General features: G+C 40.9%; 1 protein-coding gene across 1 annotated transcript in view; it reads right to left on the reverse strand.

Moving 5' to 3' along the window:
• The window catches only part of LOC126395591 (astrotactin-2-like), a 434,195-nt gene that overhangs the window by 305,030 nt on the left and 101,497 nt on the right, over positions 1–27,668 (reverse strand). Inside the window, exon 3 of the mRNA XM_050053178.1 lies at positions 12,988–13,417. Coding sequence (XP_049909135.1) covers positions 12,988–13,417 — 430 coding nt within the window. The remainder of the gene's footprint in view (positions 1–12,987; positions 13,418–27,668) is intronic.

Genomic DNA, 27,668 nt, shown 5'->3' on the forward strand with positions numbered 1-27,668 from the left:
GCTTAGACAAAGGCCCACACATAATTTAAGGCATGCATATATAAGTGTATATAAACCTGTAACATTTCCATTGTCTATTCTTTACGATGGCATAACTTGATTGTAAATAGAAGGATCATTCTTCTCTTTCCTTCTGTTTAAGTTACAACTACAAAGACACTATATTTCACTCAGGGGGTCCAGGCATGTAGTGGGGCGCCTATTAATCTATTTTTATTAGCTGTGTTACTGCCTTTTCTCCTTTAGCTATTTCTGTTTTCCTCCCCAAACTAACTGCATTCAAACCTTCAAAGACGCCGTCTGTGTGATCAGTTTGTACAAGCAGCGTAACAACTTTAATAAACAAAGAGTCTTTGAAATACTGGGAGCACAGAAACATTGTGGGGTGTATTGACCATTACATGTGCACGAGCAGACCAAACCACATTTCAAAACAGCCTCATAAAGATGGCTCATGAGTTATCATGCAATCGACCCACATATATTGATTCGGCGTGGCCTTGGTGCTTACAAACACATTTCTACTGGCATGTCTTGTTTTTCTCCGTCTCTGACAAAGGCCTCACATTGGATTGGATTACTGAGGCTTCATTTCTCAATGAGTCACCATACCTGGACTAGTTATTCTCCCCCTCCTTATTTTATTCTCGTCTTTTCTGCTCTAAATCATCTCATCAGCTGTTGTGCTGTGCATAGAAGGGTTTACTCATTCTCTGCTGCTTTGAAACTTTCTGACAAACAATTCACTAGAGATTGCAAAAGCTATGATTGATGAATCTGACACTGGCTGTTTTCACACTGGAGTGGGCACAGACTAGAATTTCATGATGAACTGCTTAAAAAATGCCACATTTATTGGATTTATAGCCTCAGTTTATCTCAGAAAACCATTCTAACATGGAGTCTGCGTGCTCGATCCAGATCACGAGACGATGTTTGCTCACACTCGTACATATGCCCCGTATGTGTATCTTTAAATCGTCTTATTCATCTCCCTAAATTGCCCTCATTGACAACACACAACTTAAATGCTTCCCGCAGATAGTGCAAAAGGAAGAATGGGAAGTCTTTGTAATTAACTCCCATCTATTTATCATGGGGAAGGATGACAAGCCTGATTCAGTATTAATCAAAACATTACCCTGAGCTAGCTTGAGTGTGCCAAGCTGGCAGCCATTTCTCATCAATGATGTCACATTAGCGATCTGAAGCTTGACACTGGATTATTACTCTCCAGTCTTGAGTTCAATTAGAGCTCTGTAAACACTCGATAAGCTTGGTAATGACAGTGGTCTTGTGGATGATGAAACAATCCTTTTTTTCCCCCCAGATTTTTTTCTGTTATAATTTACTTACAACATCATTAACGTCATAAATGTTTAAAATTTTTGGATGGGCTATTCCCGTAGTTTTGACTGCATCACTACATAGAGCGAGGTAACTGGATGATTCATCCCTGCCATGACCTTGTTCCCCCCAGGGGCACTGAGGAAGTATCACAAGCCACTGAGAGGCTGAATCACTGCCATGGTTCAGTCGTTTCATATACAGAATTTAGGTAAAGTTGTTGTTTACCAAATTGTTCCCTCCATAGTGCTTTAGATGTAGAAAAACTCGGGGGGAAAAAAGAATCAAACAACAAGCAGATTCACTGTGGTTCTCGGAGTCAGGGGGAATATGTGTGCTTTTTGTTTAGCTTATGTGGAGTTGCTACACAGGAGGGATAGGGAGGGGTGGGGAAGTTTAAAAATTCCCCTGTACTAGCTAGGGATCGTTGTCAAACTGCAGGTCTCTCTTTTGTCTATTTTTAAGCAATATTAAGTTACACGTTCACTCCCTCAAAGTTGTAAAATCTTAGTATCTTTCAGTAGATTCTCAGTGGGTTACATGTGGTGCCCAAGGCTTTATCTGTGTTTACAATATAAAATAAATACCCGGTAATTGCATTCAGCAGTCTTTACAAACAACATCATTTCACTGAAAGGAGTAAGAGGCACATGAGGAAAGCCTTTTGGGATATTGAACTGCTTAACTATAGCAGAAATTTTAATTTACTGGCCGAGCTTTTTTCATTAGCTACAGTAGTGTGCTCCTAGATATGAAACTTTTTGATAGCAACTGTCGTGCTTTCACAAGAACAAGTACAATGCTGTAATAATAGCTTCGGCCATTTGTTGGATCAGTAAATGCAACTCATCAGTTAGAGTTGCTCAGAAAAAGAAAAAGAAAAAAACAGATACAACTTAAAGCTTTGACCAAATAACCTTTATAAAGTAAAATTAAATGACTCCTCAAGAATGTAATGATATGGCTTAGCTTAAGACTTTTCAGGAGTTGTTGTTCTCCTCACTTCACCTTGGAATATGTTAAGGCTGGCCCACGCTAAAAGATGTTTCAAAACTTAACAGATGTTGAAAATATGAGAGAACCCACACATAGCAATACATTAAAAAACAGCTTTGTTCCTATAGTGTGTGGAGAGCAATGATTTAGCCAAAACTTTACACCACACACTGTCAGACTCCATTCATGAACTACCAAAGTCCTAGTCCTAGTCATAGTAAACAAACATGGCAGACAATGGTCACGAGACACTAGCAAAAAATTCACAAAGAGAAAATTAAAGAAATATCAGTGACATCATACAATGCATTTACATGACATTAGAGAAAATTGATTCATTGAGTTAATCTCACTAAATCTGGACTTTTAAATACACTAGTTCATACCCATTCAGTGTACACGTACAGTTTCACACGGTGTGTGTTTGGGATACAGGTCATAGGAAATTGCAGATTAAACAGTCAACTGAACCCATTAAAAAGAGCAATGTATTCAGACAGAGTTTTTGTGAATTTGATAGTACGATTGCTTCATTGAAAGTACAGTAGTACCATTGCCAATAGTGGGATAGTTGATGGGCTAAAAATGTACATTAGTAGTTGAGGTAGCATTTTGAAAGGCAGATAGTTAAAGTCGTTGCCTTATAGAAGCTCAGTGTAAGTAAGTTTTCCAACTTTTGCCAAGAGGGAACTATAGATATTGGTCCCTAGATTATGTTCACTGAGTTTCATGCAGATCGGTCAAACTTCCTAAGAAGAGATCGATTTGAAGTGTTTTTCAAAAAATTCAAAATGGCGGAAAATCTATATAACTGGAAGTTATGGGTTCTTGAGGCAGATTTGTTCCTCATGAGGAGAGGCATCTCTGTGCAAAGTTTCATGTCTCGACGACATACGGGGCATGAAATATGCCAATTCAAAGTTTGCAATTTCAATCGGTTGCTATAGCGCCCCCCTTTGGCCAATTGATGTAATATTGCTTCATTCGCATCCTCCCATGACCCTCTACCACTGTGCCAAATTTCACATGGATTGACCAAGTCAGTCAGGAGAAAAACGTGGAACAGACACACCCACATAAACACCCATACCCACAGACAGAGTTTTCGTCATTATATAGTAAGATAAGATGTAAACATGTTAGTCCGAATGAAATCATACTAGACCAAATTTCTCAAAGTTGGACTAACACACCCAGATAATGCCACTGGGAGTCGAATTACTCCTGTATGCATACAGTCAATTAAACCCAAACTGGCCAAGGTGCACGGTGCATGCTCTACAGTGTCCACCCCAGGCTTTGACCAGGAAGTCAAATAGCATTTACTGCGTACCAGAATAACCGATGGGTCAGGGTCCTTGTTTGAAGAATTTAAAGTACTGTAAAATACTTGAAAAATGTCATTAATCTTTTATGGGTTTGAGGTGGTTTGGCCTGTTGAATTCTTTATGTCTGGAATTATTGCTCTTTCCTTTTTACATTGTAACTGAATGGCTAAGTATTTTCCTGACTGGCTGCCGTTTTTGAAACAACTGTGTTCAAGTTGTTGAATCAGGAATTGTGTTCATTTGTTTGTAATTTCCTGTAACTGGAATTTGACATTTTGTACCTCATTTTGCATTTGCTCGTTTGGATTGTTTGAGGAGGCCTACATGTCTGTAAATTGCTTAATCTCTGCTCCGGATGTTTTTCTAGTTCCTTTTGCTTTTTTTTCTTGTTTGATGAGTTTGATATTATTTGTCTGGAAGAAGAAGTAGTAGTAGTAGCCGGTAACAATATGGCGAAGTCTACCTCCAGAGCTGTGCATTTTTGGATAGACCCAATGTACAGAGCTGTAAAGTTGTCCACCATGGTGCCAGTTTGCCTCTAGCTAACTGTAGCTAACTTGTTTGTTGATTGTTTGGTCTGTCACGGAATAGGTCAACTTGGAAAAGGTCCAATACTAACAGGGGGCATATCACCACCTATCGTAGCGGAGACAGACATACTTTGGTCAATAAATCCATTCCCCTCCTGTGCTTGTATACTGGGCAAGGACAGTAGTCCAATTAAATGGCCTGGTTGAGCTATAACTGAAGCTCGACTTAACTATTTGTGTAAACATACTGATATAGATGGCACGAACATGGACTGACAGTGTAAGTTGAAGGTGATTACATTCTGTGTTGAATCACACATTAAATTGCATTAAAACCCTATAACCCCCGCAGGACTGCCGGCAGTCATCAGGGTCCCCCTTCATGACAGGATATCGGAAACACTGAACATGTTCGATGTTTGCAATTTGAAATCAGTCTGGCCAGGATGGACCTCCAAGCAGACTGGGGATGTGAAAAGAAGTATCAGTTTACCTCATGCCACAGGAAAATCTGGCAAGATGATGCCCAGATCCATCAAAGAATCATGGCTTTGCTGGCAACTGTCAGGGGCGGGGGACTGGGCCCAAAATCAGCTTGATTCTCTTCTACCCAGCCTTAGACAAGGCTGATGAGATTCATTCTAAATGGGAATTGGATGGATTGCTTGTTATTATTGTGAGAACCAGTTCAATGGCACCAGCCAAGACACCCTCGGCACAGTGTTGGCAGAGCAGTGGTGTGAAGTGCTGGCCCAATCACATCTGAAGTAGTTGTTCAACTGTATGCACTATTGTGTTTGGTTGCACTGTGAAAAAACAATATTTTCTGTATCAAGCTAATGAAATTTTCAACTCAGTTTCTCATACTTGTGAACATCTAGTACACATTCTAAATCCACAGACTTGTTTGGACACGAAAGGGAAAAATGCAAAAGTGATGAAGAAAATAATACAATCAAATTAGCCGTTAATAGCCAATCTATAAACTAGTTACACGGTGCAGCCAGCACACAGTGGACGAATGGCAGCCCAAGAAGAGTTCATGTTTGTTTTTACAGTTGACAGTAATGAACCACACACTCTCTGCCTTCCATCCTCCAGACAGCCTGAGGCCTGGGGCCATTTCATCCCACAGGGAGGATGCTGTTGACCATCCAGTACAATACAATAGCAGTATTAACTGTACATCACCTTCTGCCATCAGCTCTGGTCCTTGCTGCTGTGATTTCGTCAGTGGTTTCTGGGACAAGTGACACTGTTAGAGTTCTCACATTGTTTTTGTGGTTGTTTTTTTTGGCAGATGTAAAACAAAGTCAACCTTTAAACAAACCTGCACCTTCACTCTCAACTTTGCGAATTTTCAGTGCCTCCTTAGGGGCAACCAGAATTTGGGGATGTGAGATTTGCCTCGTGCAAACATCTATCAAAGTAAAGGTCTTCCATTTCAATCAAGAATACAGCCAACAAAAAACAACAGGGCAGTTGAATAATGGGGCCAATGTGAGCAAATGCTATGATTATTGCTCACAAAGGAGAAGTTTGTCATTTTCTTCGTGGTTGTAGCTGACAAGACGCTGAAGCCCCTTCCCCACTGGTTAAAAAAAATCCAATAAACCCACAAACATCTGGCTTTTGTATTTAGTGGGAAAGGTTACAATCGTCATTCAGTCCTGGACAAATTACTCTGCAGTAGCCGGGGGAATTTATCAGCTCCAGCTCTGATAAGCTCTGATCTGCAGTGATGGAAACACCTCGGTGGAGGCGTTAATTTTCACCCATCTCCCAGTGCAACATAATGACAGGCCATCATGAAATATCATTTGCCTCTGTCCACGCAGTGATAGAACATCTTTTCAAATTAGTCAACATCAAGTTATAACAAAGAAGAAGTAACCACAGTAACATTTTCACTGGCCTCTATGCTGCTTTCTACAGTTTACTAACCCTGTTTTCTGGGGCGTTCTTGACGCAGAGTGTGATGCACCAGTAAAAAAAAAAAAAAAAAAAGAGACAAACTCATTTTCTGCAAGTGGAATGGAGTATTGCCTATTTTCAGCAGTTTCTGCCAGTGTTCATTTTGTTAACGAAAACTATGATGAAAAATGTCCGTTCGCGACCCTTTTTTTCCAATGATGAGACATTGTCGAGCTAAAAGTAGATCTTGATGATAAAACTATGATAAAATGTTTGTTTTATTTTTGTTGACGAGACAAAATTATTAGTGGATGACTATCAGACATTCAAAATGAGACAAGAGGAGTACTGAATGATAAATTATTTCATGAAACTTATTAAAAAAAATGTTTAAACTAGGACGCAGAATATAGCCATGATTGCATCTTCTAATGCCGTATGAGAGGTATGATATCGGAGCGCTGACATGCTGGCTAACTCCAGTAAAGACTGAATGACAGGATGTTTCACTAGCCTGCTAAGACTCTTACCAGAGCAGTGCCAACCATTGGTGTGAGTTGTTAAGTGAATTCGGTAGTAAATAAGCAGCTGTGTGTGTCTGACCGTAAATGGTGGAGCTATTGAATGGATTTGTGGAGTTTGTTAATTGCAGCGCAGGCTGTTTGCAGCTAGCTCCGCTTGTTAGCTGCTAAACTGCAGCAGAGTGAGCAGCCGCCAGCAGCCAGACTTCACATCTGTTGACTGGTCTCGAGAAGGTCTATGGTTTAATTGCTGTTTGACAGGCAGGTAGGAGGCTCAGCTATCTGTTATCGGCAGCAGACAGAGATGGAAGTTAAATCTTAATCACCGACTCTGTAATACATCACAAGTTTAAACCTCCAGACTAACATGTTGCAGAGTTACAAATGAATTCAGACTGAAATTATGTTATTTTTCTGCCTTCTGACTGTGAGATCAATAAGTCTCAGTGAACCTGCGTAGAAATCCTAGTTGACTTAATTATTTGTGGTTTCCAAGTTTTGAGACTGTAAACAGAGAGATTTTTGAGCCTTTCAAATGATGATCAGTAAGTGTGTGCTCGTAACTCATCCAAACTTGTCTGGTGGAGAAATTCAAGTTTATAACTGTGTAGAACTTTGTGGGGGAAAAAAAGTCTAAACAAAATTTCAACACTTGATACAACCTTGATTCCAATTTCTGATACCTGTATTAGCCTACGTTGGATTGTTTAAAGACAAAAAACAATTCGAATATAAGTGAGGACTAATTTTGGATGAAAATGTAATGACTTTTCATCAACTACAACTAGACTTAAACTGTGAAGGATAAAATGACTAATATATCACTAAAACTAATAAGCATTTTCACCTAAAGCTTAAGACTAAAACTAAAATAGTTGCCAAAATGAACACCGTTTCCTACACATAAAAAACGCTGCATATATGCAATAATTTTGGTGGGAAAACGATATAAAATAGTAATATGATCCCATTATTTGTGTCAGTATAAGGTAGAGGTTTGCCTTGACCACCTGAGTATCCCTGGTGATTAATACAGTAATCTCACTTTAATAAAAGCAAGGGTACATTTCTCAAGGTCTGCAAAACCTTCTATTTAAAATGTTTTACAGCTGCAGGACAAAAGGAAATAAATAATTACAGGTGCCCATGACTCCTACCTGAACTCTGCATATTCAGTGTCCACCCTTTTTCTTTCCTTTTCTTTACATGCACATCATTTATATTTGTATGTTAAAATGTACCAATATTGGCAGCAATATGCACTACCTCTAAAAGGTGCGAGCTAACGAGAGTGAGGATTAAGCAGCCGCCAGCAGCTGCTACCAGAAAAAAGTTTGCTCACAACAATGAGAAGCAAAGTCTTGATTCCTATGCAATAACAGCTGTTAAGAAGTTAATTTCTGCAACTTAAAAAATTAAAATGGATGGTTTTTCATTATCCAGGGCAAGGTTACTGATTTGGTTGTGTAATATTTGAATAATTGCTTGTTTTAAGAAGTAGGACACAGTGCTAGTTGTGCAAGCCTGAAAACCACCTCTACAAAGAGCTCTGGAGACTACATAGCTACAGTATGTGTGATGATAGCAGTCTGATGCTGATAACTGGTCCCTGAGTGCTCGTCACACAACGAGATTTTCAGCGTGCCTCTGAAGGTTTTTCTGCACCTGATTTACACTGTCCATGCTGCCCAAATGCATTCCAAAGCCGTGGGAATCTTGGTGAATAATGAAATTGACAGGCCTCATTTGTTTGGTTGTCTGTGTAACAAAAGCCAATGCCATGCACAACCCTGTGAGGCATAGCCATAATCCCTGGGGATAATACTATTGAGTTCAGTTGAATGAGGTTATCTGTCAGCAAGGACGGACAGATAAAGGATGACTGGTATTTGGAGACTTTTCGGATGCCGAGCAGCACAGAACAGGTGGGACAGGAGTTAATCGCCCCTGTATTCAAATGTCGCCGCTTTATGCAGAGTACAGATGGAGAAGCAGAAGCATCAAATTAAATGGTTTGTGAGCTATCTTTTGGAAAATGCCAGATTGCTTATGAGATTAATAGAAGGATGTGTCAAGAAGTGCATTTGCAGCAAAAGGAATCACCAAAATCTGACCATTTGTCACATAAATCAGCTACTTTTATACAAAGTCAAAGTCCTGGTGTAATACCCTGCATTGCAATTCATAAGCCCCATTTCCACCCAGCAGTGCGATACAGTACAGCTAAGTTTGGTATGCATTTTTTTTCCATTTCCATTTTTAGCCTTTATTTCATAGGACAGACAAGCGTGAAAGGGGAAGAGAGAGAGGGAGTGACATGCAGCAAAGGGCCACAGGCTGGAGTCCAACCCGGGCAGGCTGCGGCAACAGCCTTGTACATGGGGTGTCTGCTCTACCACTAAGCCACCAACGCCCCAGAATGCCAGCAACTTTTAAGGTGTAAACTTGTAATGTTACTCAATGTATAAGTTCGCAACATGAATCAATCCGCACACCTTAAATTTCAAGTGACAATTTTGACTATTTTTATGTTTCTACTCTAGTTTTTATTGTCTCTATTAGATGACATGACTTTTAGCAATGAGCTGATCTTCAAGCATACTAGTCCATACCCATTGGTAGCTTTGTCACCTTCTACCTATGCCAATCCTCAATGCTTCAATGCTGTTTCACATAGAATGACCACATCAGTGAGTAGAAAAACGTGGGACAGACAGAATGACTGACTGACAGAATGACAGTTTCCATGATTATGTACAGCATACCATACCATGACTTAGTCATACCAAAAATTAGAAAAAACAACAACATTCGGCCACAGGGGGAGCCACAGCGTTCAGTCGCATTTTAGCCATTTTTAAGCATTTTNTTTTAGTAAGTTTTCCAACTTTTGCCAAGAGGGAACTTTAGATATTGGTCCCTAGATTATGTTCACCGAGTTTCATGCAGATCGGTCAAACTTCCTAGGAAGAGATCGATTTGAAGTGTTCTTCAAAAAATTCAAAATGGCGGAAAATCTATATAACTGAAAGTTATGGGTTCTTGAGGCAAATTTATTCCTCATGAGGAGAGGCATCTCTGTGCAAAGTTTCATGTCTCTACGACATACGGGGCATGCGATATACCCATTCAAAGTTTGCAATTTCAAATCAGTTGCTATAGCGCCCCCCTTTGGCCAATTGATGTAATATTGCTTCATTCACATCCTCCCATGACCCTCTACCACTGTGCCAAATTTCACATGGATTGACCAAGTCAGTGAGGAGAAAAACGTGGAACGACACACAGACACACCCACAGACAGAGTTTTCGTCATTATATAGTAAGATTAATTTCAACCGGGTTATGTGACCTGCATATATTCTAATCCTCACTTGAAGAAAAAAAAAGCGTTGTGGATCGTTGTTCCTGTGGGTTCCAGCAACACTAAACCCCTGCCCTTGACTTAGAAGGACTAAATGCACAAACCCGCTATTTCTTAATATCCCATTGAGAGAGACTCTCGCTGCAGCCCGTTCGGTTTTGTTCTGAAAATGTTGCCGTGCAACCTCGTTCTGTGGACGATAAACGAGGTGCTGACTTCCCTGTGTCACTGATAATGAGGAAATACAGTGAGTGCTGGACGGAGCAGTGAGTGACAACAACCTTGCCCATATGACTGTACTGTTCTGTATGTGGTGGAAATGCTAGGGTCTAGGTACCATATTTGAAGGGTTACTTTTGGTTCCAAAGGTACCATACCGAAAGTGTTGGTGGAGACAGGGCTATATTGCCCACATTACACATCAAATGACCTCAAAAGGTTATGTTACATATGGTGTCCCTCTGCATTATTCTTTATATGTGCCTCAACATTAGAAAGAGTAAATTTATTGATCCATTTATTGGTGGTCATGATGTGCGTGTGTGTCTTGCTTCCAAGAACCAGCTTGCTTGTCTCTCATTTTAGAGCCATTTGGGGACAAGTGTCACATTTTTGTTCTCTTGTAATAATGGCATCATTCTGCGAATGGCCCAAGAGACAGGCTCATACAGTAAGAGCCTTGACCTCTCTGCCCTCTGCCTCACTTCTCTTTTCCCAGTGGCTAATCCCAACATTCTGCCTTCCCGCTCGGGAATAGAGCAGAAATTAACCTCTATCTCTTCACCTTGTTGTATAATTTTCTGTTTCGTTTTTAAATGAGGGCTGAACATTAATATATTCAAGCCTTAAGTTTTTATGATGGATTGAAATGCAAAATTGATTTTCAGAATCATTATTAGCTGTGGCTGCATGGGGTCTGGGACTGTGAGGCTAAAATATGCAAAAAAATAACACTTCTTTTTTTGATTTTTTGATTTTATGATATTAACATTTATTTTTTTATCCACCATTCAAAAACTGGTGAATGTTTTAGACCTGAAATATAAGCCAGTTTATCTGTTGTTGAGCTGTGAATAAATACTTTCTTTCACAATCTCAAACATGGATCAGCAATATACCAAAGTGATATAACCTTAACCTAAAACTAGAGCAAAACATTATCAGCGGTTTATTCATTTTAGCCTTTTTTCAGGAAGTAAGTACACAGTCAGAGGCCAAAAGCTTGTGTAAATCCAGTTATGCAGAGTGATAAATACTATGGGAGCAAGAGGGCATTTCCACAAACTTCACCCATGCATAATTCAGTATGACAAGAATAACCAGGGCACCCTCTAACTCAGTCAGCACCCTTCAATTATTAAAGTTGTGCCTCGCAGGAGCACCCCAAGTTCAACAGGATATGATATCAACAAATACTACATAGCCTGAGATTAGAATTGTTAGATAGCTTGTGTGACGATCTCTACAGCAGAAATTTTGAAGCATCACTTTCAGTTTTGTCACTAATGGCAGGATATTATTTTTGCCCTCGCCTGAAGTGCAGACCCGACCCCTGACTATGTTAAGCAAGGGTCAATGGGCCACCCACTGACACACCTCGGCTTCTACTCGACCGGACCGATGGCCCCTGTCACTTGACCTTTAGACATTACATTAAATTACATGGCACTGCATTACATTACTGCTTGACGCACAGAGCCACTGGCTATGTATAAGGAACACTTCACCCCAAAATGAAACCTTTTTATATCAGTTACTCACCCTGTGTTATGCTGAATTCGTGAAGGGAGCTTTGTTTTTCTGGCATGCCTCCACAGTGAACAAAGAATCCAAAAATTCCTGATGAATTGAAGTAAATGGGGGCCAAGTAAAAACAACAGCAAAACTATATCAAGAGATCATTTTACAAACTCTCACACAACCTGTGCAATATGTTGCAAGTCTCATTTATCCAGTTGTATCTCAGTACTTCCCAAACACATGCATTTTCTCTAAAACCTTACTGTTTAAAACACATATGCATAAATAGTCTCACGTACAGACAAAGAGCACACCTGGGCAACCGCATACGTTTGAACTTTGCTTGTGCTTTCCATTGAAATCCTTCCTTCCAGTGTATTTATTGGCCAGGAAATGATGCGCATGGGTAAGTGACAGCAGAAATCCTGGCCAGTGGACGAACTGGGAGGCAGGATTTTTTAAGTGGAAGGCAGGAGCAGAGTTTAAATGCACACGCTTTCCCAGGTGCCCTATTTGTCCATGCATGAGACTGTGAGTTGCATTAGTTGTGCGGGAACTTGTAAACCAATGTTTTAATATAATTTTGCTGTTGTTACACATGGCCCCCATTTACTTCAATTCATCCACAATTTCCTCATTTATTGGATTCTTCGTTAATCAGTGAGGCATGCGAGAAAAACAAAGCTTTCCTCACAAATTCAGCTTAACACGGGGTGAGTAATTGATATACAAATGATCATTTTGGGGGTGAAGTGTTCCTTTAACTGAATAGATATATGTAGTAGTGCAGTTTCACTGTTAATGTGGTTTTAAAAGGAAATACATTTCACACTTGATAATATGATTCATGGAATACAGGGTTCTTATCATTACCGGCGTGATGTAATGCTGTGAGTCATAAAAAAACTGCTTATTTTTGACAAAATGTAAGCAGGACATGCTGTGCTATCAAGAACATGGTTGGGCTGGCCAGAGCCAAAGTGAACTGTCCAGGCTGGGCCATCTGGGGAGCTGGCACTGAGAGCCTCCGCGGATGTACAAATCATGCCTTCAGAACTGCCACTGAGCACAACAGATTTTCGATGACAACTCACATAATTCGAGTGTATGCTGCACATAGCTGAATGATAGCAACATGACAAGCACCATGCTGTCAATCCCACAGCTATCACATATTAAGCTCTCCATACTGTGATTATATCTTCATCATACAAAATTGTTTTTCAAGGGGAAAGCATTTAACCTACCTCGTTTTTCAAAATTATGCTTGATCTCATTTTCCTTGCACATGATGTCTGTGTGTCCTCCGATGCCAATGTTAACTCCATAGTCCTCCTGGACCTTCCCATCGTTCAGCTTGTTGTGGAGCTGGTTGGGCGTGGAGTTAACAGAGTGTCCACCCGGGTCCTCCTCATCACAGTCGTAATCATCTAGAATTGGGGTCTCCCGGATGGGCATACCAATTACAGAGCTTCCATGCTGGTGAGTGCTTCGAGAGCCCCGGTAGCTGTCACGGCCCTGGGGTCCCAGCAAAACAGAAGGAATATAGTGGATCTCATGGGTGGCCTCGGTGCTGGCGCTCTTCTGGGGGATGCGGCGGCGCTTGCACCATCGGTGGCGGGTATAGAGGACGAGGGTGAAGAGGAGAATTAGGAGGAGGAGGGCGATGAGGCCTCCCTGGATAAAAGCGAGAGAAAGAGAATGTGAGGGAAAGCACACAAGGACGACAACGCATATGCTCACACTTAATTGGTAATGTCGATATTTTACGTGGTACACAACAATACAAACATAACACACCTCTAACAATAACAATCACTGCTCCAGTGTCAAGTTACATTAGGCTGAGTAGCAGTTTGCACCATTTGCCTGCCATTAAAGTGAGAGAAGGGAGTTCTCAGAACAACATAATGCAGCTAACAAGGTCATAAAGAGACTAAATAATTTGTGCCTAAGCTACAGACAAGTGCACTGGTCAAATATACAGCACATTATTTAATGTGCAGAGAGGAAACAGTGTTGGAAATCTTCACAGAGCAGGGACTTCTAAGTCTGAAAAATCTAAATAACTGCAGCCACAACACCTGCAACTCTGATTATTATTCTTTGTCTTACTGCTAAAGGGATCATAATGGTTTGGGACAGTTTCCATGACTTGGGGGCTTTAGGGGATGTAAACAGGAAGTATAATACTGACCATTTTTTGTCTAAATTTGTGCAATTAAGGGTGCTTTCAGACCCAGAGTTGTCTTGCTTTGGTCCAAATCAGGGACTAATTTTGTCACAAAGTTGCATAATTGCCTAGAGTTGGTTGGTGTTCTCACGGAAGCATTTACAAGCAGACCAGATAAATGTGACACTTTCTAATGTCACAATGGAGGGACAACTACGCCGGTTGATTTTAGCGTTGGTCATCATGTACTATATTACTGTCATTGTTCACTTTATACAAACCATACAGTTTGAAAACGGGGCGCGGCTCCAACTAGAAAACAATATTTTCATACTTTGGATGCGCCTAATGTGCATATTAAGGCAGTACAGGAGGAGGTACACATTAATTTATGCGTCCACTCCATTGTGAGCCAAGGCAATGAAATTTCGTTTAATATGTGCACCGATGGTGTATTTGTTGAATGACAATAAAGCAAGTCTAAGTCTAAGTCTAAGTCTAATAATCCTCCAGGACTGTAACATGCTCATGTTTAACCCAAACAATGTGTAATGTGACTGCAGTTGGTTCGGATCAAGGTTGGAACACGTTCTCACCACAGACGAACCACACCAGAGTTCGTTTGTAACCTCACAGAGACCACCTCTTCAAGAAGGTCTTTGTCCGGTTGTTTTCGTGAGCACCTGAGTGTGATTGCTGTGTTCACACCTGCCCAAACGAACCGCACTTGGGGGGCAAACGAACTTAAGTTTGATTGTACCGAACCGAACAAGGCAGGTGTGAAAGCACCCTAAAGCATTCTATCCATGGAAGGTACAACCAGATACCACTGGATTATTCTGACTCTGAAGAAAACGTAAAAATGTGTTATAGAAAAAAAAAGAGATGGCAAATAAGACAAAAAAACATGTTATGAGGAGTTCCTATTCTCTATGATTTCTCTGCAATTTATGGATGTTTTTTCAAAATGGTTGGGCGGCACAGTGTTGCGGTGGTTAGCATTGTCGCTTCATAGCAAGAGGGTTCCTGGTTCGAATCCAGGGTGGTGGGTTTGAACCCCAGGGTGGGGGAGCTCTTCCGTGGGGAGTTTGCATGTTCTCCCTGACTCCAGTTTTCTCGTGGGTACTCCAGCTTCCTCCCACAGTCCAAAGACATGCAATGTTAGGGTTAATTGGTGACTCTAAATCGTGGTGTGAATGTGAGCATGATTGGTTGTCTGTCTCTATGTGTCAGCTTTGTAAAAGTCTGGCGACCTGTCCAGGGTGTACCCTGCCTCTTGCCCAATGTCAGCTGGGATAGGCTCCAGCCCCCCGCCCCGTGATGCCCAACAGGATAAGCAGTTACAGAAAAATGAATGAATAAATGACTGTATTCAAAATGGACACTGAAGATACAGATATGCTCAGAAAGCAAACAAACATGTTCACATGCCTGCATGTTGAGATACAGTATGAGTTAGATACAACTCAGAACAACAGGATGAATTTTAACACACTGACCGTGTTGCTAAGCGAGCCAAATTACAATAATTTACAGCTGTTTGCAGAGCACCAGGATGCACCTGTCCCTTTCACCTCACGTAGTATCTCTGCCTCGTGTCTCACCCTCCACACACCCCATTGTCAGCTATCTCCAAATACTAATTGGTCTGCTGCATAATATAATCCATTTTTATTGCATTGTTATTAATGATGATTTCGTTGCATCAACGTTAGTCATTGTTTCAGTACATGTTTTTATTATTTTGTCTTGCCCTGTCATAAGACAAAGGAAGCTGCTGAGGATCACAAGTAATTCTGGACTTATTCCGTATAAAGAGAGAGGAAAAATGAATCACAGGGCACCCCCCTGTAGCAATGATGACATTAGCAAGTAATTAGAAGGTAGGAAGGATACAGACACGCAGTAGTTCACATACACACACATTGAAACACACTTGCACACAGTGAAATTGCTGTATAGTACATAACAGATTGTTAGTGCTCAAAATCAGCACTTTGTTAGCACATTGTGCACTTTCTGTTGTCAGATGTACAGTAGGCAGGCACCTGCATATGTTCACATACACCAATGGAAAAGTACAGGAGATATTATTATTTTAATATAATGCAGTGCAACATCCAGAACAGAATTAAAAACCATAACCTCAAAAATGACCACAGAGTTAAGTAAGCACTTGTCAACAATGATTTGATACCATAAGGTTAATAATGTAATGCACAGCTGGCAGGAATTGCATTCCATTGTGCAAATGTTCCTGTTGCTGTGTCCATTCTCTATCTATATATTTTCCCCAGCACACAGACTGAGAAGTCAGGCAGGAATGATTTTCTTTGTAGCAGTGCTGCAACTGGACTCATATCTTTAGAGTGTCACACACGCCAATGCACCAGGGATGTTAGCCTGTTTTGCCCTCTCTTTCTTCTTAAGGCCTTTTCTTCTTCTTCCTGTGGTCCTGTAATTTCACCAAGGAGCATCGCATTTCTCCACAGTCCATTCAATATCTCACCATCGCAGCAACATCAAACACCCTGCCATACATGCTGCGGCTGGGTGATAAAGTAAATCCATATGCACGGACAGAATGGCGGAAAGAAAGGGAGGGCATGACTTATTTGTTGATTCCCCACAATGACATCCAATAGGTGAGACGTAGCGTTTGATTATGCGAGACATGGCAACCTAAAGGCGATATATATATCCGGGATGTCAGTTAGAAGAATGCAGGGTAAGCACTTTTGCAAGCACATGTTTAAAGATTTACAAAATTACACGCATGCAACATATGGATGCCCATAAAGTTCAGCCGCAGGAGTGTGAGCATGGGGAACACATGTGCACATGCACGCACACACGAGTCACGGCAGAATAATAAATAAAATCCACAAGGGGTCATTCATCACAACATTTAAAATTCCATCTTCATGACGAAAAACAAACCCCTTTGAAATTATAACTCATGCACTGCTGGGTGTCCATAAATCAAGCTATGCTGAGAGGGGAGGCGGCCCAGAGAGGACTAGTACCACGGACAAACTTGTTCATTAATCTCCAATAGGATGGCAGCTTTGCAGAAATGCAGTCCCGCAAACTCCCCTTCGCCTGCACTTCTGCATTAATTCTCCCTGAAGAATGGCAAAAACATACGAAGGCTTATGTTTCATTTTAGCAGCAGACTGATAATGGAGTGACATTGTGTGGCTCTGCAGCACCGCTGGAAGAAACTGCAATGAAAAATGTCAAACTGTTCAAATTTCTGTTTCAGATAGTCCCTTTAGCTGCCGAAAATATACAACAGAAATATTTTCTGTGGCTCGGTGATGTCTTTATTCTCCACAACACTGCTGTAACACGCCAGTTGACTGTCACCTGAAAGTAAAGACGGAATTGCCCATTTGTCATGGAAATTTTAGGTAATTACACCTTTTACAATTACAACGTGCACTGGTAGGACTGATTTGACATTTACAACCTTAATTACCTTCCTTACATTTCAATTTGAATACAGCAGGCTTGGTACTAAAGAAGAGTTACAGCTCAGATGGTCTAAAACCTTTACAAAGTGCAAGCACTCCGACTAAAAAGCCATATCCACACCACACGCCGGCTTTTGTCTTTTCAAATCTCTGTTAATTTGACTCTGTCACATCAGTGCCCTTAAGAATCTCTCAAATCTCCCTTCCCGTATCATCTCACAATGTTTTCCTCCGCACTTCCCACCGTTCTCGCTTTTTGTTCTCTCCCCTTCTCGATTACCGCGCATCTCTCCGTCTCCATTCCCCTTCATGTTTGATCACATCTTTCTTCCACTCTTCACTACAACAGCCATATAAATTCACAGTGGCAGATGTAGCCATGAGGGAAAATGGGTTTTCTGTTCATCTTCAGACCCTACAAATCCCTGCTGCTTCAGTCCTAAGTGACTTCACGGGGTGGAGAGTGGCTGGAAACCACATAATTCCACTCTTTTCTGTGGTATAGGTTTACTTGAGTCTGTGATGATTTCCCATGCTTTGCATTCCCTTTTTCCCCCATTATTCCCCCATTTCCCATCAGAATCACTTTGCATGTTATTCTTCCCTTTCGCCTTTTGTTCTTCCCCCTGCGCCCTTCTCCCATTAGCCTTCCCCTGGACATTCCCTGTGTCTTTTTCCCATTCACCCTGCTTTTTACCTTTCATTCCCTATCCTCCCACCCCCTGCTCCCCTTTCCTTCCCTCTCCACTGTGGATCGAGTTGCCTCTTCCCTTTCATCATTCCCTGCCAGGCTCGCTTGCAACAGCTTCATCCCTTCTCACTTACTTTTTTATCCTGTCTTTTACAGATTGAATGTAGAATTTGGCGACAAACACCTGCACTGAATTATTCAACACTTTCGCTAACCTTTTTTTTCCAGCAGAAATAATACCAGCAAATTCCTCAGATTAAGCTATATTACCTCGGTTTAGCCATGACATTCATCTTAAAACTAAAGAAGAAGAAGAGCAGCAGCAGGTTTGGACTCTTTTTGTTGGTGCATATAATAACAACCAGTGACAGTCAGGATGATATGGGTTGAGTGCATGACCTCAGAATGGATCTAAAAGCGCTGTGAAAAGCGATGAAAGTCTGAGTTATCCAAAAAAATAGATTTTTCTTTATACATGAAATCATCCTGCTGCTAGGTCATGTTTTATTGTACTTGACATTATTCTAGTGTTTACTGCAGGGGTGTAACACTCACTTCAGTTCATGTGTCACATACAGGCCAATCCGATCTCAAGTGGGCCAGACCAGTAAAACCATTGCATAACAACAACACCTCCAAATGTTTCACTTTCTTTTAGTGTAAAAAACTACATTCTGAAAATGTTCACACATTTGAAACACAGATAATAAACAGCCTGAAGTTGAAACATGCAACTACTTGCAATGCGCCGTTCTGCAATATTCTAAAAACCTGCCAGTTCACACCAATGCAACTACACAAGACAGTGTATCATCGCTATGCAACAACTCTCTGTACTTCCGCTGTGTTTGCAGCTTTTCAGGCTTATTTTGTGGCTGAATATAATTTGTAGCTTCTTAGAATATGAGTGAGGATAGTGATACTGCCTACAGTTGCATTTGTAGTAGTGATGAAATGCCAAAAAACAAACAAAACAAGCATCAGATGGACTGTAGTCATAATAAATACGCCACAATAGTATAAGTAAGCAGCGCCAAATAATCAGTGTTCAGCAACAGTGACCCACCATCCGATACCGGCACACCAGTCAGGACAGAAACAGAGGTCTCGGCGGGGACGGAGCACCTGCCGCAGCAAGCAAACATGCCGTCTGGAGTCATTTTTGACTTACCCAGCAGACTTAACTACAAGCAAATTGGATGTAGAAACAGGTGATGTGCTTTACGTTCTAAAACCAGCCACCGTCGATTTGACCAGCTGAGTCTGGCCAATTCACAACGCTGCAACTTTTCTCTGCAACGTTCTAAAACGGTTTTGTCTCATTGCAAATCTTTGGCCTGAACTGGGCTTGAGAAGTCTTAAAAAAAGTGGAATTTCAACAATATGTCTCAGCTTTTCCACAATCAGTCCTCTCACTGTCATTACATGTGCATTTTCCATACATTTCAACTCCTGTGTAGTAATGTTGGCATCCACACACAACAACAAACTACAGTGAAAGCTATTGAGGGCATAGGGTGAGTTTTCCCCTGCCTTACAAACCATCTAGGTCACCAAATCAAGAGTTTTGGCAGTGCCTGAGCAGTAGGGTTCCAGCAATGTTGTTTGAAGATAGAAGTCTGATACAGTTTCTTTTGTTTTGAAGCTGCTGATTGACAATATTTTGTTTAATATCTTTAAATACTGTATGACCACAGTAAGTATTCATCATATTCTGGTCAGGCTGAAAAGCCTCTGAGAAGCATTTTACATCAAGTAGGCTACTCACTATTTAAAATGCTCCTAAAACCTGCCACCTCTTCACAAGTGCATCAATATTAGGTGTGCAATATAGGCTGGATTGGACCCTTTGGTGGGACGTTTCTGGCCCACGGGCCGCATGTTGTACACCTCTGGTTTACTGTATTCCATAAAGCTCTGCATAAAAACAAAACCTGATGCTGTTTTGGGACTGGTTGAGGAAAAAAAAAAAATCAATACCATACATCAGCAACTATGAGCGTAATCCATTCTAGTAATTTTATTTTCTCCCCATTCAAAACACATTAGACTACAATATCCACCACGATGTGAAGGCACTGAACAGGATGTGTTCAGATGGCTGGCTCAGACAACAATGTAATTAACATGGCTTCGAAAAAAATTAACATTTGTTTTTCCTGGCTGCTTTAGAAACACAGTTTATCTGATTATATAAGGGTAAAATGAATAAATGAAATCTCAACCATATTCTTTGGAAATGTAACAACGTTGTTATCCAAGCACACACCTCATTAAGATTTTGCTCTTCTAGCTGCTGACTAAAAATCTAAAAAAAAAAAAAAAAAAAAAGACTGGGTACATTTATGTAACAGGTTAAGAGGTCAGGACGAGTCATCTAAAATAGTTTTTAGTAGGAAGAGAAAAGGCGAATTTTGTTGTAAGAACACTAAAAAATGGTACATATTAGCATAAAACAAGAGATAAACAAGGATTTAACACAAAGACAAGATCTGAACTTGTTTTTTTTTAAATTCTCTTCACTGTCTTTAAAATGACCGTAACACAAATTGAAAGGCGTTTTACTGAGTTATCTTAAGGTCTACTCGCCAACATGCAAGGCCAATGAACAGCAGCCTAAAAATCCCCACAGGCACAGTAGAGATAACCACTGAGTTACAGTGCAGCTTTTAATTGTCAGGGTTACAATACACACATACAGAACCGCACTTGCTCAGCTGTGACAGTTTACACGGGCACTTGAACATGGCGATAGTTACAGTTATAGTCAGTCTCACTACTTGAAGTCGTAGGGAGTCAGGAGGTTAACAAACCCACAGCAAAACCTCATTAGACTTGATCATTAAGCTTGATTGAAGTGAATGTGAATTAAAGATATTCAATCACTGATTAATTGTAGACAGCCTCTAGTGTGTGTTAATGAAATAAGGAGCAGGGTTGGAGTTTTGTAGGGCTTTAGAATAAACCATACAGTGCAGAAATGAGAACATTTCAGCTGTCAGAGGTATAACTTGGATTCTGTAAACTTTTTCTATGCAATTCCCTTTTCAGTATTGAACTTATTTTTTCCCATATGATAAGAACAATATCATATTCACTTGTAATTTTCTTCTTTTAAAGCAAAGCAATATGCCGTGCATGATATAGGCTCAACATTTACTTTAGCGACATCTTGCAGAGATGTAGCAACATCTTGAGAGTGTTTGTTAGTTGTTTTGCTCCGACATTCTTTTTGCTTGTTTCCGCTGTTGTGTCTAATCTCTGCAATGTGACTCTGATTCTGACGGCATTTCTTCTGTTAGAGGACTGAAATAGCACTGTCAACATGGATCTCTCAGATGTGTCACCTCGCTTTGGCCCATTCATAGAAAATAGCAGATGTCTAAACAGATGCTTTGCTACATTTTGCATTCAAAACAGAAGTGAGCAGCACGAAGACACAGGAAGCAACATTAATTGTAAATATCATCATTCTGGATTAAAAATGATGCTCTAACTGCAAAATCATTTATCTGGTTATTCACCCCTAAGATGAAATAGTGTGTGTCAGGTAGTTTCCCAAATAAGAGGGAATGAAAATTAATCCTTTGTGAGCTGTGGAGTGGTTTTGATATTGGCTGTAGAGATGTCTGCCTTCTCTCCAATATAATGGAACTAGATGGCACTTGGCTCAAAGTGCCAAAAAATACATTTGAAAAACTCAACAGCAATGTCTCTTTCCAGAAACCATGACCTGGTTACTCAAGATAATCCACAGACCTTGTTGTGAGCAGTTTCATGTAGGAACTATTTTCTTTCTACCAAACTACACCTGCCAACCGTATCACGTGCAGAAGGAAGCGTGCATCTACTGCTAGCTCACCTCGCACAACTGAGCTAGCCGAGAAGGACATTATCAATGTTTATATCTCAGTGGTTTCTACACCTGTCACCTATATTAGGACACAGAAGGAAGAGTGCATCTACTCATGGATGAGAGACTTGTGTTTGTGACAACATGAGATGTAAACATTAACACTTTCCCTACCAGAGTATTATCTTTACGTTGCCAGCAATCACCAGCATTTTTGATCATATTCACTAATCTTTCAAGACCCACAGAATAATTTTTTCTATGAATATGTAAACAGTATAAACATGAAACTAAAGAGAAGACCTTCTGTTTTTATACACACAAAAAAACAAAACATTTTATTCTCTTATTCCATTTCTTTTTTATCAACACTTGAATTTGTGCATTTTCATAGAAAAAAAATTGTGGACAAAAAGCTGAGAAAATTGCACTTTGTGACAGAATGTCATTTTCACGTATAAAATCAATTTCACCAATTTACATTTTTTGTTTTTTTCTAATTTCCTTATGTCAGTTTGAGTTGTATGAGTGAAAATAATAATGATATTAATAACGAAAATAATATCCTGTTTGAGGTATGGCGGAACACGTTCAGTATTCTGTTGTCTCCCTCTGTGGCGGTCTTGTACGTGTGTGTCACTGTCACCGTCATGGAGATCCTGTTTCGTCCCAGCAAACTTGTTTGCTTCTTCGTCCAAATCAGATTCAGAGTGTTGATCAAAACAGGAATTGTCGGAGTCTGAGACCATCAACATCTCCACAGCTTGTGCAACCATCAACCTTTCCATTGGCGCCGGCATTTTTGTGCAGATTACAAGCTGCAACATCTTCTTCTGGTTTCCAGCGGATCTTCTTCTTTGTTTGTTATTGGACACAGCAGTGCTGTTATATTTCACAAGATGTGTCACAGTTCCCCCTATATTATAACAGTGAAAACACACATTGACAATATCTCGTCAATGGCGGGGAAGAAGTTACTGGCATCCTCCTCGGCTGAGCCGTAACATTAGTTAGCTCAGTGGTGCTAGGTGAGCTAGCAGTAGATGCACACTTCCTTCTGCATGGTGACACGGTTGGCGGCTGTAGTTCAGTAGAAAGAAAATAGTTCCTGCATGAAACTGCTCACAGCGAAGTCTGTGGATTATCTTGAGTAACTGAATCATGCTTTTGGGAAAGAGACATTGCAGTTTTATTTTTGGGAGGTTTGAGCACCACAAGCTGAGTGTCATCTAGTTCCATTATATTCGAGATAAGACAAATATCTCTTCGGCTGACATCTCCACCAATCAGCAACTCACACCAAAACAATCTAGATGGCTAAACAGCATTATAGGTGAAAGGAAAAACGTGTATTTTGGATTTTGAGGTGGACAATCCCTTGAGATAAACAATAATTAAAAAAATAATGTATCTAAAATCATTTGAAGCAATCCAGGGTGTAGATTTTGTTTCAACAACTATGGGGACATGAAGCAGGGGAGGTTGGGGGTCCCCAGAAAAGGAAGTGTTGCCTGCGTTCCCTCGAAATCTCTGGAAGAAATGGTTTGTACATTGTTGACCACAGTATCAAAATCGTGTTGTAACACGATGCCACTTATTTATTCCTTCTTTCCTCCTTCTTTGTTACACGTTCGATAACAGTACGAGGCCTGAGTGGAAAGTGGCTAGAAATATGCAAACACATAAATTGTATGCACTTAATTGATGAAAGCGCTGCTCAATCAAACCCTCAAACCACATCAAACTCTTTAACGGCAAGGAAGTTTGATGATCAATTATATTGATCTGCTTCATTCTTGGTTCATTAGCTCCTGTGGAGCCTGGAGATGTAGAAAAATTTGACTTTTATACGTACTTTGGCACAACCGACTCCCCCCTGATCCTAATAAGCATCTTTGTGCATCGAAATAACACGACTCAGAGCCAACACATCCAACACATGCTCTGTGGTTTAGCCACCATCTGTGCACAGCGGAGGCTGCGGCTCACTGAACCCTAGTAACCATCCACTTCACGCTGCTGGAAGAATGGACTATAGCAATCTTTAGGGTATTGTTTCGAGCAAATGCTACTGTGAAACATTTACATGCTGAATTTAGATAGACAGAAATGAAAATAGCAAAGAGAGCCACCGATGACTTGCCTAGAAGCCTTGGATACACACAGGATGCACACAGGTGTACACACAGTCATATATATATGGGCTGCCCTCATATCTAAACAAACACACCCATAATGGCTTGTCTCTCTGTTCGTGCCACTGTGTGTCAGGCAAAAACCTTCAAGGCAGAACATCATCCTTTACCTCTCCCTGCAACTTTTTTTTTTTTTTTTTTTTTTCCTGTCACCATCTTTTATTTGTCAACCTCCCACTCTTTGTTACACTCCCCCAGCTCCCGGTGTTGTATCTGTTTCTCCCATCCCTCTCTCCCAGCAGGAAGTTAAAGTGGCATGTGCCCTAGCATCTGCTCTCCATTCTCTCTGTCCAACTAGAAGTCGCAGCGTGAATGACAGGACTTGGCTCTCTGGTTAATGTTTCCACTCGGCTAATTCACCTTGGAGAAGCCATGCCTGTCCATTACCTGGGCACATGGCTGCTGAGCTCAGACACATAATACAGACACAGTGAAGCCAGACTGAGGGTTCAAACTACAGAGTATTTTTGTCTGTTAAGGTGGTCACTGTGTCAGATTAGGTGATTATAGAGTCATAAATTCTTGCCTTCGTGACTTGGCCGACAGACATGACAGACTACCCATTGGTCCCTGACCAATTGTGGCTTGCCATCTTTCACGACCTCCCTTAAGCCATGGGGATGGATGTGCTGGGGCTGACTTTTAGGAACAAGAATGTAGACAAACAACATGTTCAGAAATGAAACAAATAAAGAAAACATAAAAAGACTGCATTGTCCTATAGTCTGAAACCAGCATAGCATTATCTGTTTTTAAGAGACTGTCTTCCTCAAAAATACGACCACAAAGGTCATTTTAACAAGAAGAAATTACAACCCATTTTTACATCTTTAGGCAGCGACACCTAGTGGCCAAAGAAATTATGATGGAAGCAAAGGAGGAAGTCAGAAACGTAGTATAGAGAGCAACAAAATTTGCTTAGGAAAGAGATAGGGGTGAATAAATGGGGACTGCCCATTGTTCGGATGGTGGAAAATTCCGAAGCCCCATTAGTCCGAAAAATGTCCCACTGGACCAAAAGCCTATTTCTCCAACAGCTAATGATCCCAAAATCAAATGTCCATTTTTCAGAAGAACTGTGTCTCCAAAAATACTTACTCCCTGCAGTTGGACAACCCATTCACCAGAGAAAATGGTCACATTGTAGTTTAGGCCCTGATCACACAGAAAGCGTTTCAGTAGCTGGAGGCAGCTATTTGTAATTGTTTTTAATGAGAATGAAGCTTCTTGCTCGTGGATTTTGTGTTGCGGTGCTCCTCACGTTTCTGCGCTCTAGGCGCCTGGCATTTTTGCCAGAGCACTCTGAACTCCTCGAGTGGAAAAACGCCCCATGTCATCTCTTTTTTCGTCATCTTTTTTCCAACTGTCCAATCAGATGATTTGAGAGGTGGGCCTCCTGTGGTGGTCATGACAACAAGTTTACAGTTGGTAAACAATGGAGGAAAAACTGGTGGTAGCGGTCGCTCGATACCAGGAGCTTTACAGCCTGACGATGGACAGCAGGTTGTCAAACTGCATCCTAAAATCAGTTATCCTAAAATATGCCTGGAAACAGCCATCATCAAGGCAAAGCTCCTGGACCAAGTGGTGGTACTCCCCCTGATCCACCCTCTTTTTTAGGGTCTCACGTGCCCACATAGATCTCCGTTTCCCTGTGCCCAATGAACCTTTTGCTGACAGCCTGTTGAGAGAGCAAGTATCCTCTGCCTGTCCATTTTAGTAACTAACGACTGATTACTGCGAAATAAAAAATAAATAAAGTGTAGATTGATCACACGGGAAGGTTAGTGTAAGGACATGATGGGGTGGTTGCCCAGCAACAATAAGAAGGCGAAGCAAGTGTAGTTTCTCACTAGTGGCATTCAATTAAAAAAAAAAAAAAAAAAAAAAAAGAAAACAATCAGGGCCTAAGGTACAAAAACCCCCAAAATAAAACAAAACAAAACAAAACAAAACAAAAAAACACTTAATTATGGTTTAGAAAAGATTTTTGGCTTAAAATACCCAGGTTTGGAGGGACAAAATTGGCTAGAAAAGCAGGGATGGGGCAATAAAACACCCGCAAACAGTGGCTCAGACGCCACTGGAAAACATTGTTGAAACAATATTTCAGTAAAAACAGCTGGGAGGGTGGCTCAAAAGCTGCTGAGAAATTGACACTCACCACAGAGTGTGTTTTTGAAAAACAAAAAATGGGACTTCGGAGAAATAGGCATTTGTTTTTGGGATAACCGACTGTTGAAACAATGGTATGGAATCTGGATGGATGGGTCAAACAAGGACAGGAGGATTCTATCATCCACTGGTAGGTGCGCTAATCTAGAAAACGCTCATGTGGGCAGTATTGAGTAGAAGGAGTATCCAAGAGAGTGGTTGTATGGGTTGGAGGACGTTTTAAAGTGGTAGAATGGAGGATTATGGGTATAAATGTTGGTTCATTCTGTTTCAAAATTTGTAGAAATCAGGTTCAGCTGCCTGTCTCATTCAGTCATTCAGTGACTAACTGACTGACTCACTTCTCAGTGAGTGGGTCTTAGTGGCGGTTTGGATGCACAACAATACCTACAAACACACTAAACCAGGATCATTTCTCTCCCCCTCTACAATACCGCATAAGTGTGGAGGCTGCTTTGCATCAACACAGTGTGCTCTTGCTAATACAGGGTTTGTGCGGTTGTTGACAAATGGAATATAAAAAGGGACGAGTTTTCAAAAGGCCTGTCCAAAAATATATGTTGCATGTGAATTGGCAAGGTAAGGTTTTTTGATGGAGGTGAAATAATGTATTCTGAAGTGACTGGAAATCATTTGAAAAAGTCCACAGCCCTGGGTATGTAAATCACTGGAGAAATTACACTGACCAAAAGCCCGTACCTAATCATAAAATCTGATTACACTGTGATTGAAAACTGAATGAAAATCTCCCACAGCTTAACTGGAAAGCACCAGGTCGACCTTTCCATTTTGTCCCTCTCGCCATGAGAACTAATACATGTTTCCATCATCCACTCCCGTCCTCTTTTTCCATCGCCTTGAGTCCTATCCCTTCATTACTCCGCCTCTCTATCCTCCCCTTTTACATGCCGCGGTGCTCTATCCCACACAGGGAAAAGATATGAGGGCAGATAATGCTGTCTTGAGCCCTGGCCTTGTGAATTATAACAGAGAATTAGGGCTGATTTGCTAGTGTGGTGCTCCCGCCCACCCGATGCCTCTCTCGCAGGCTTTTTCTAGCTTTAGACCCTGCCCTACGCCCACCACTTTCCTCTCCCAGCCAGCCTAACAATAAGTCTGTTCCAGGGTCTCTAAGCTCGGGGCCTGTACAGAAGGATGAAGTCTGCATCTGTGCCATAGATTACAGAGATAAATGACATCTCGGTCCTGCAAGGGGAGTGCTACATACATATGCAACACTTGCAGAGGAGTCATTTTTTAAAAAAAAAGGTAGTGTTTCAAAAGTTGGCGTTCACAGAAAATATATTATTTTCTACATTTAGCCATGCCAGACATCAAAGAGAGCACCATAAATTCCATGACTGA

Source organism: Epinephelus moara, chromosome 9 (assembly GCF_006386435.1).
Source record: "Epinephelus moara isolate mb chromosome 9, YSFRI_EMoa_1.0, whole genome shotgun sequence".
NCBI classification, from domain to species: domain Eukaryota; kingdom Metazoa; phylum Chordata; class Actinopteri; order Perciformes; family Serranidae; genus Epinephelus; species Epinephelus moara.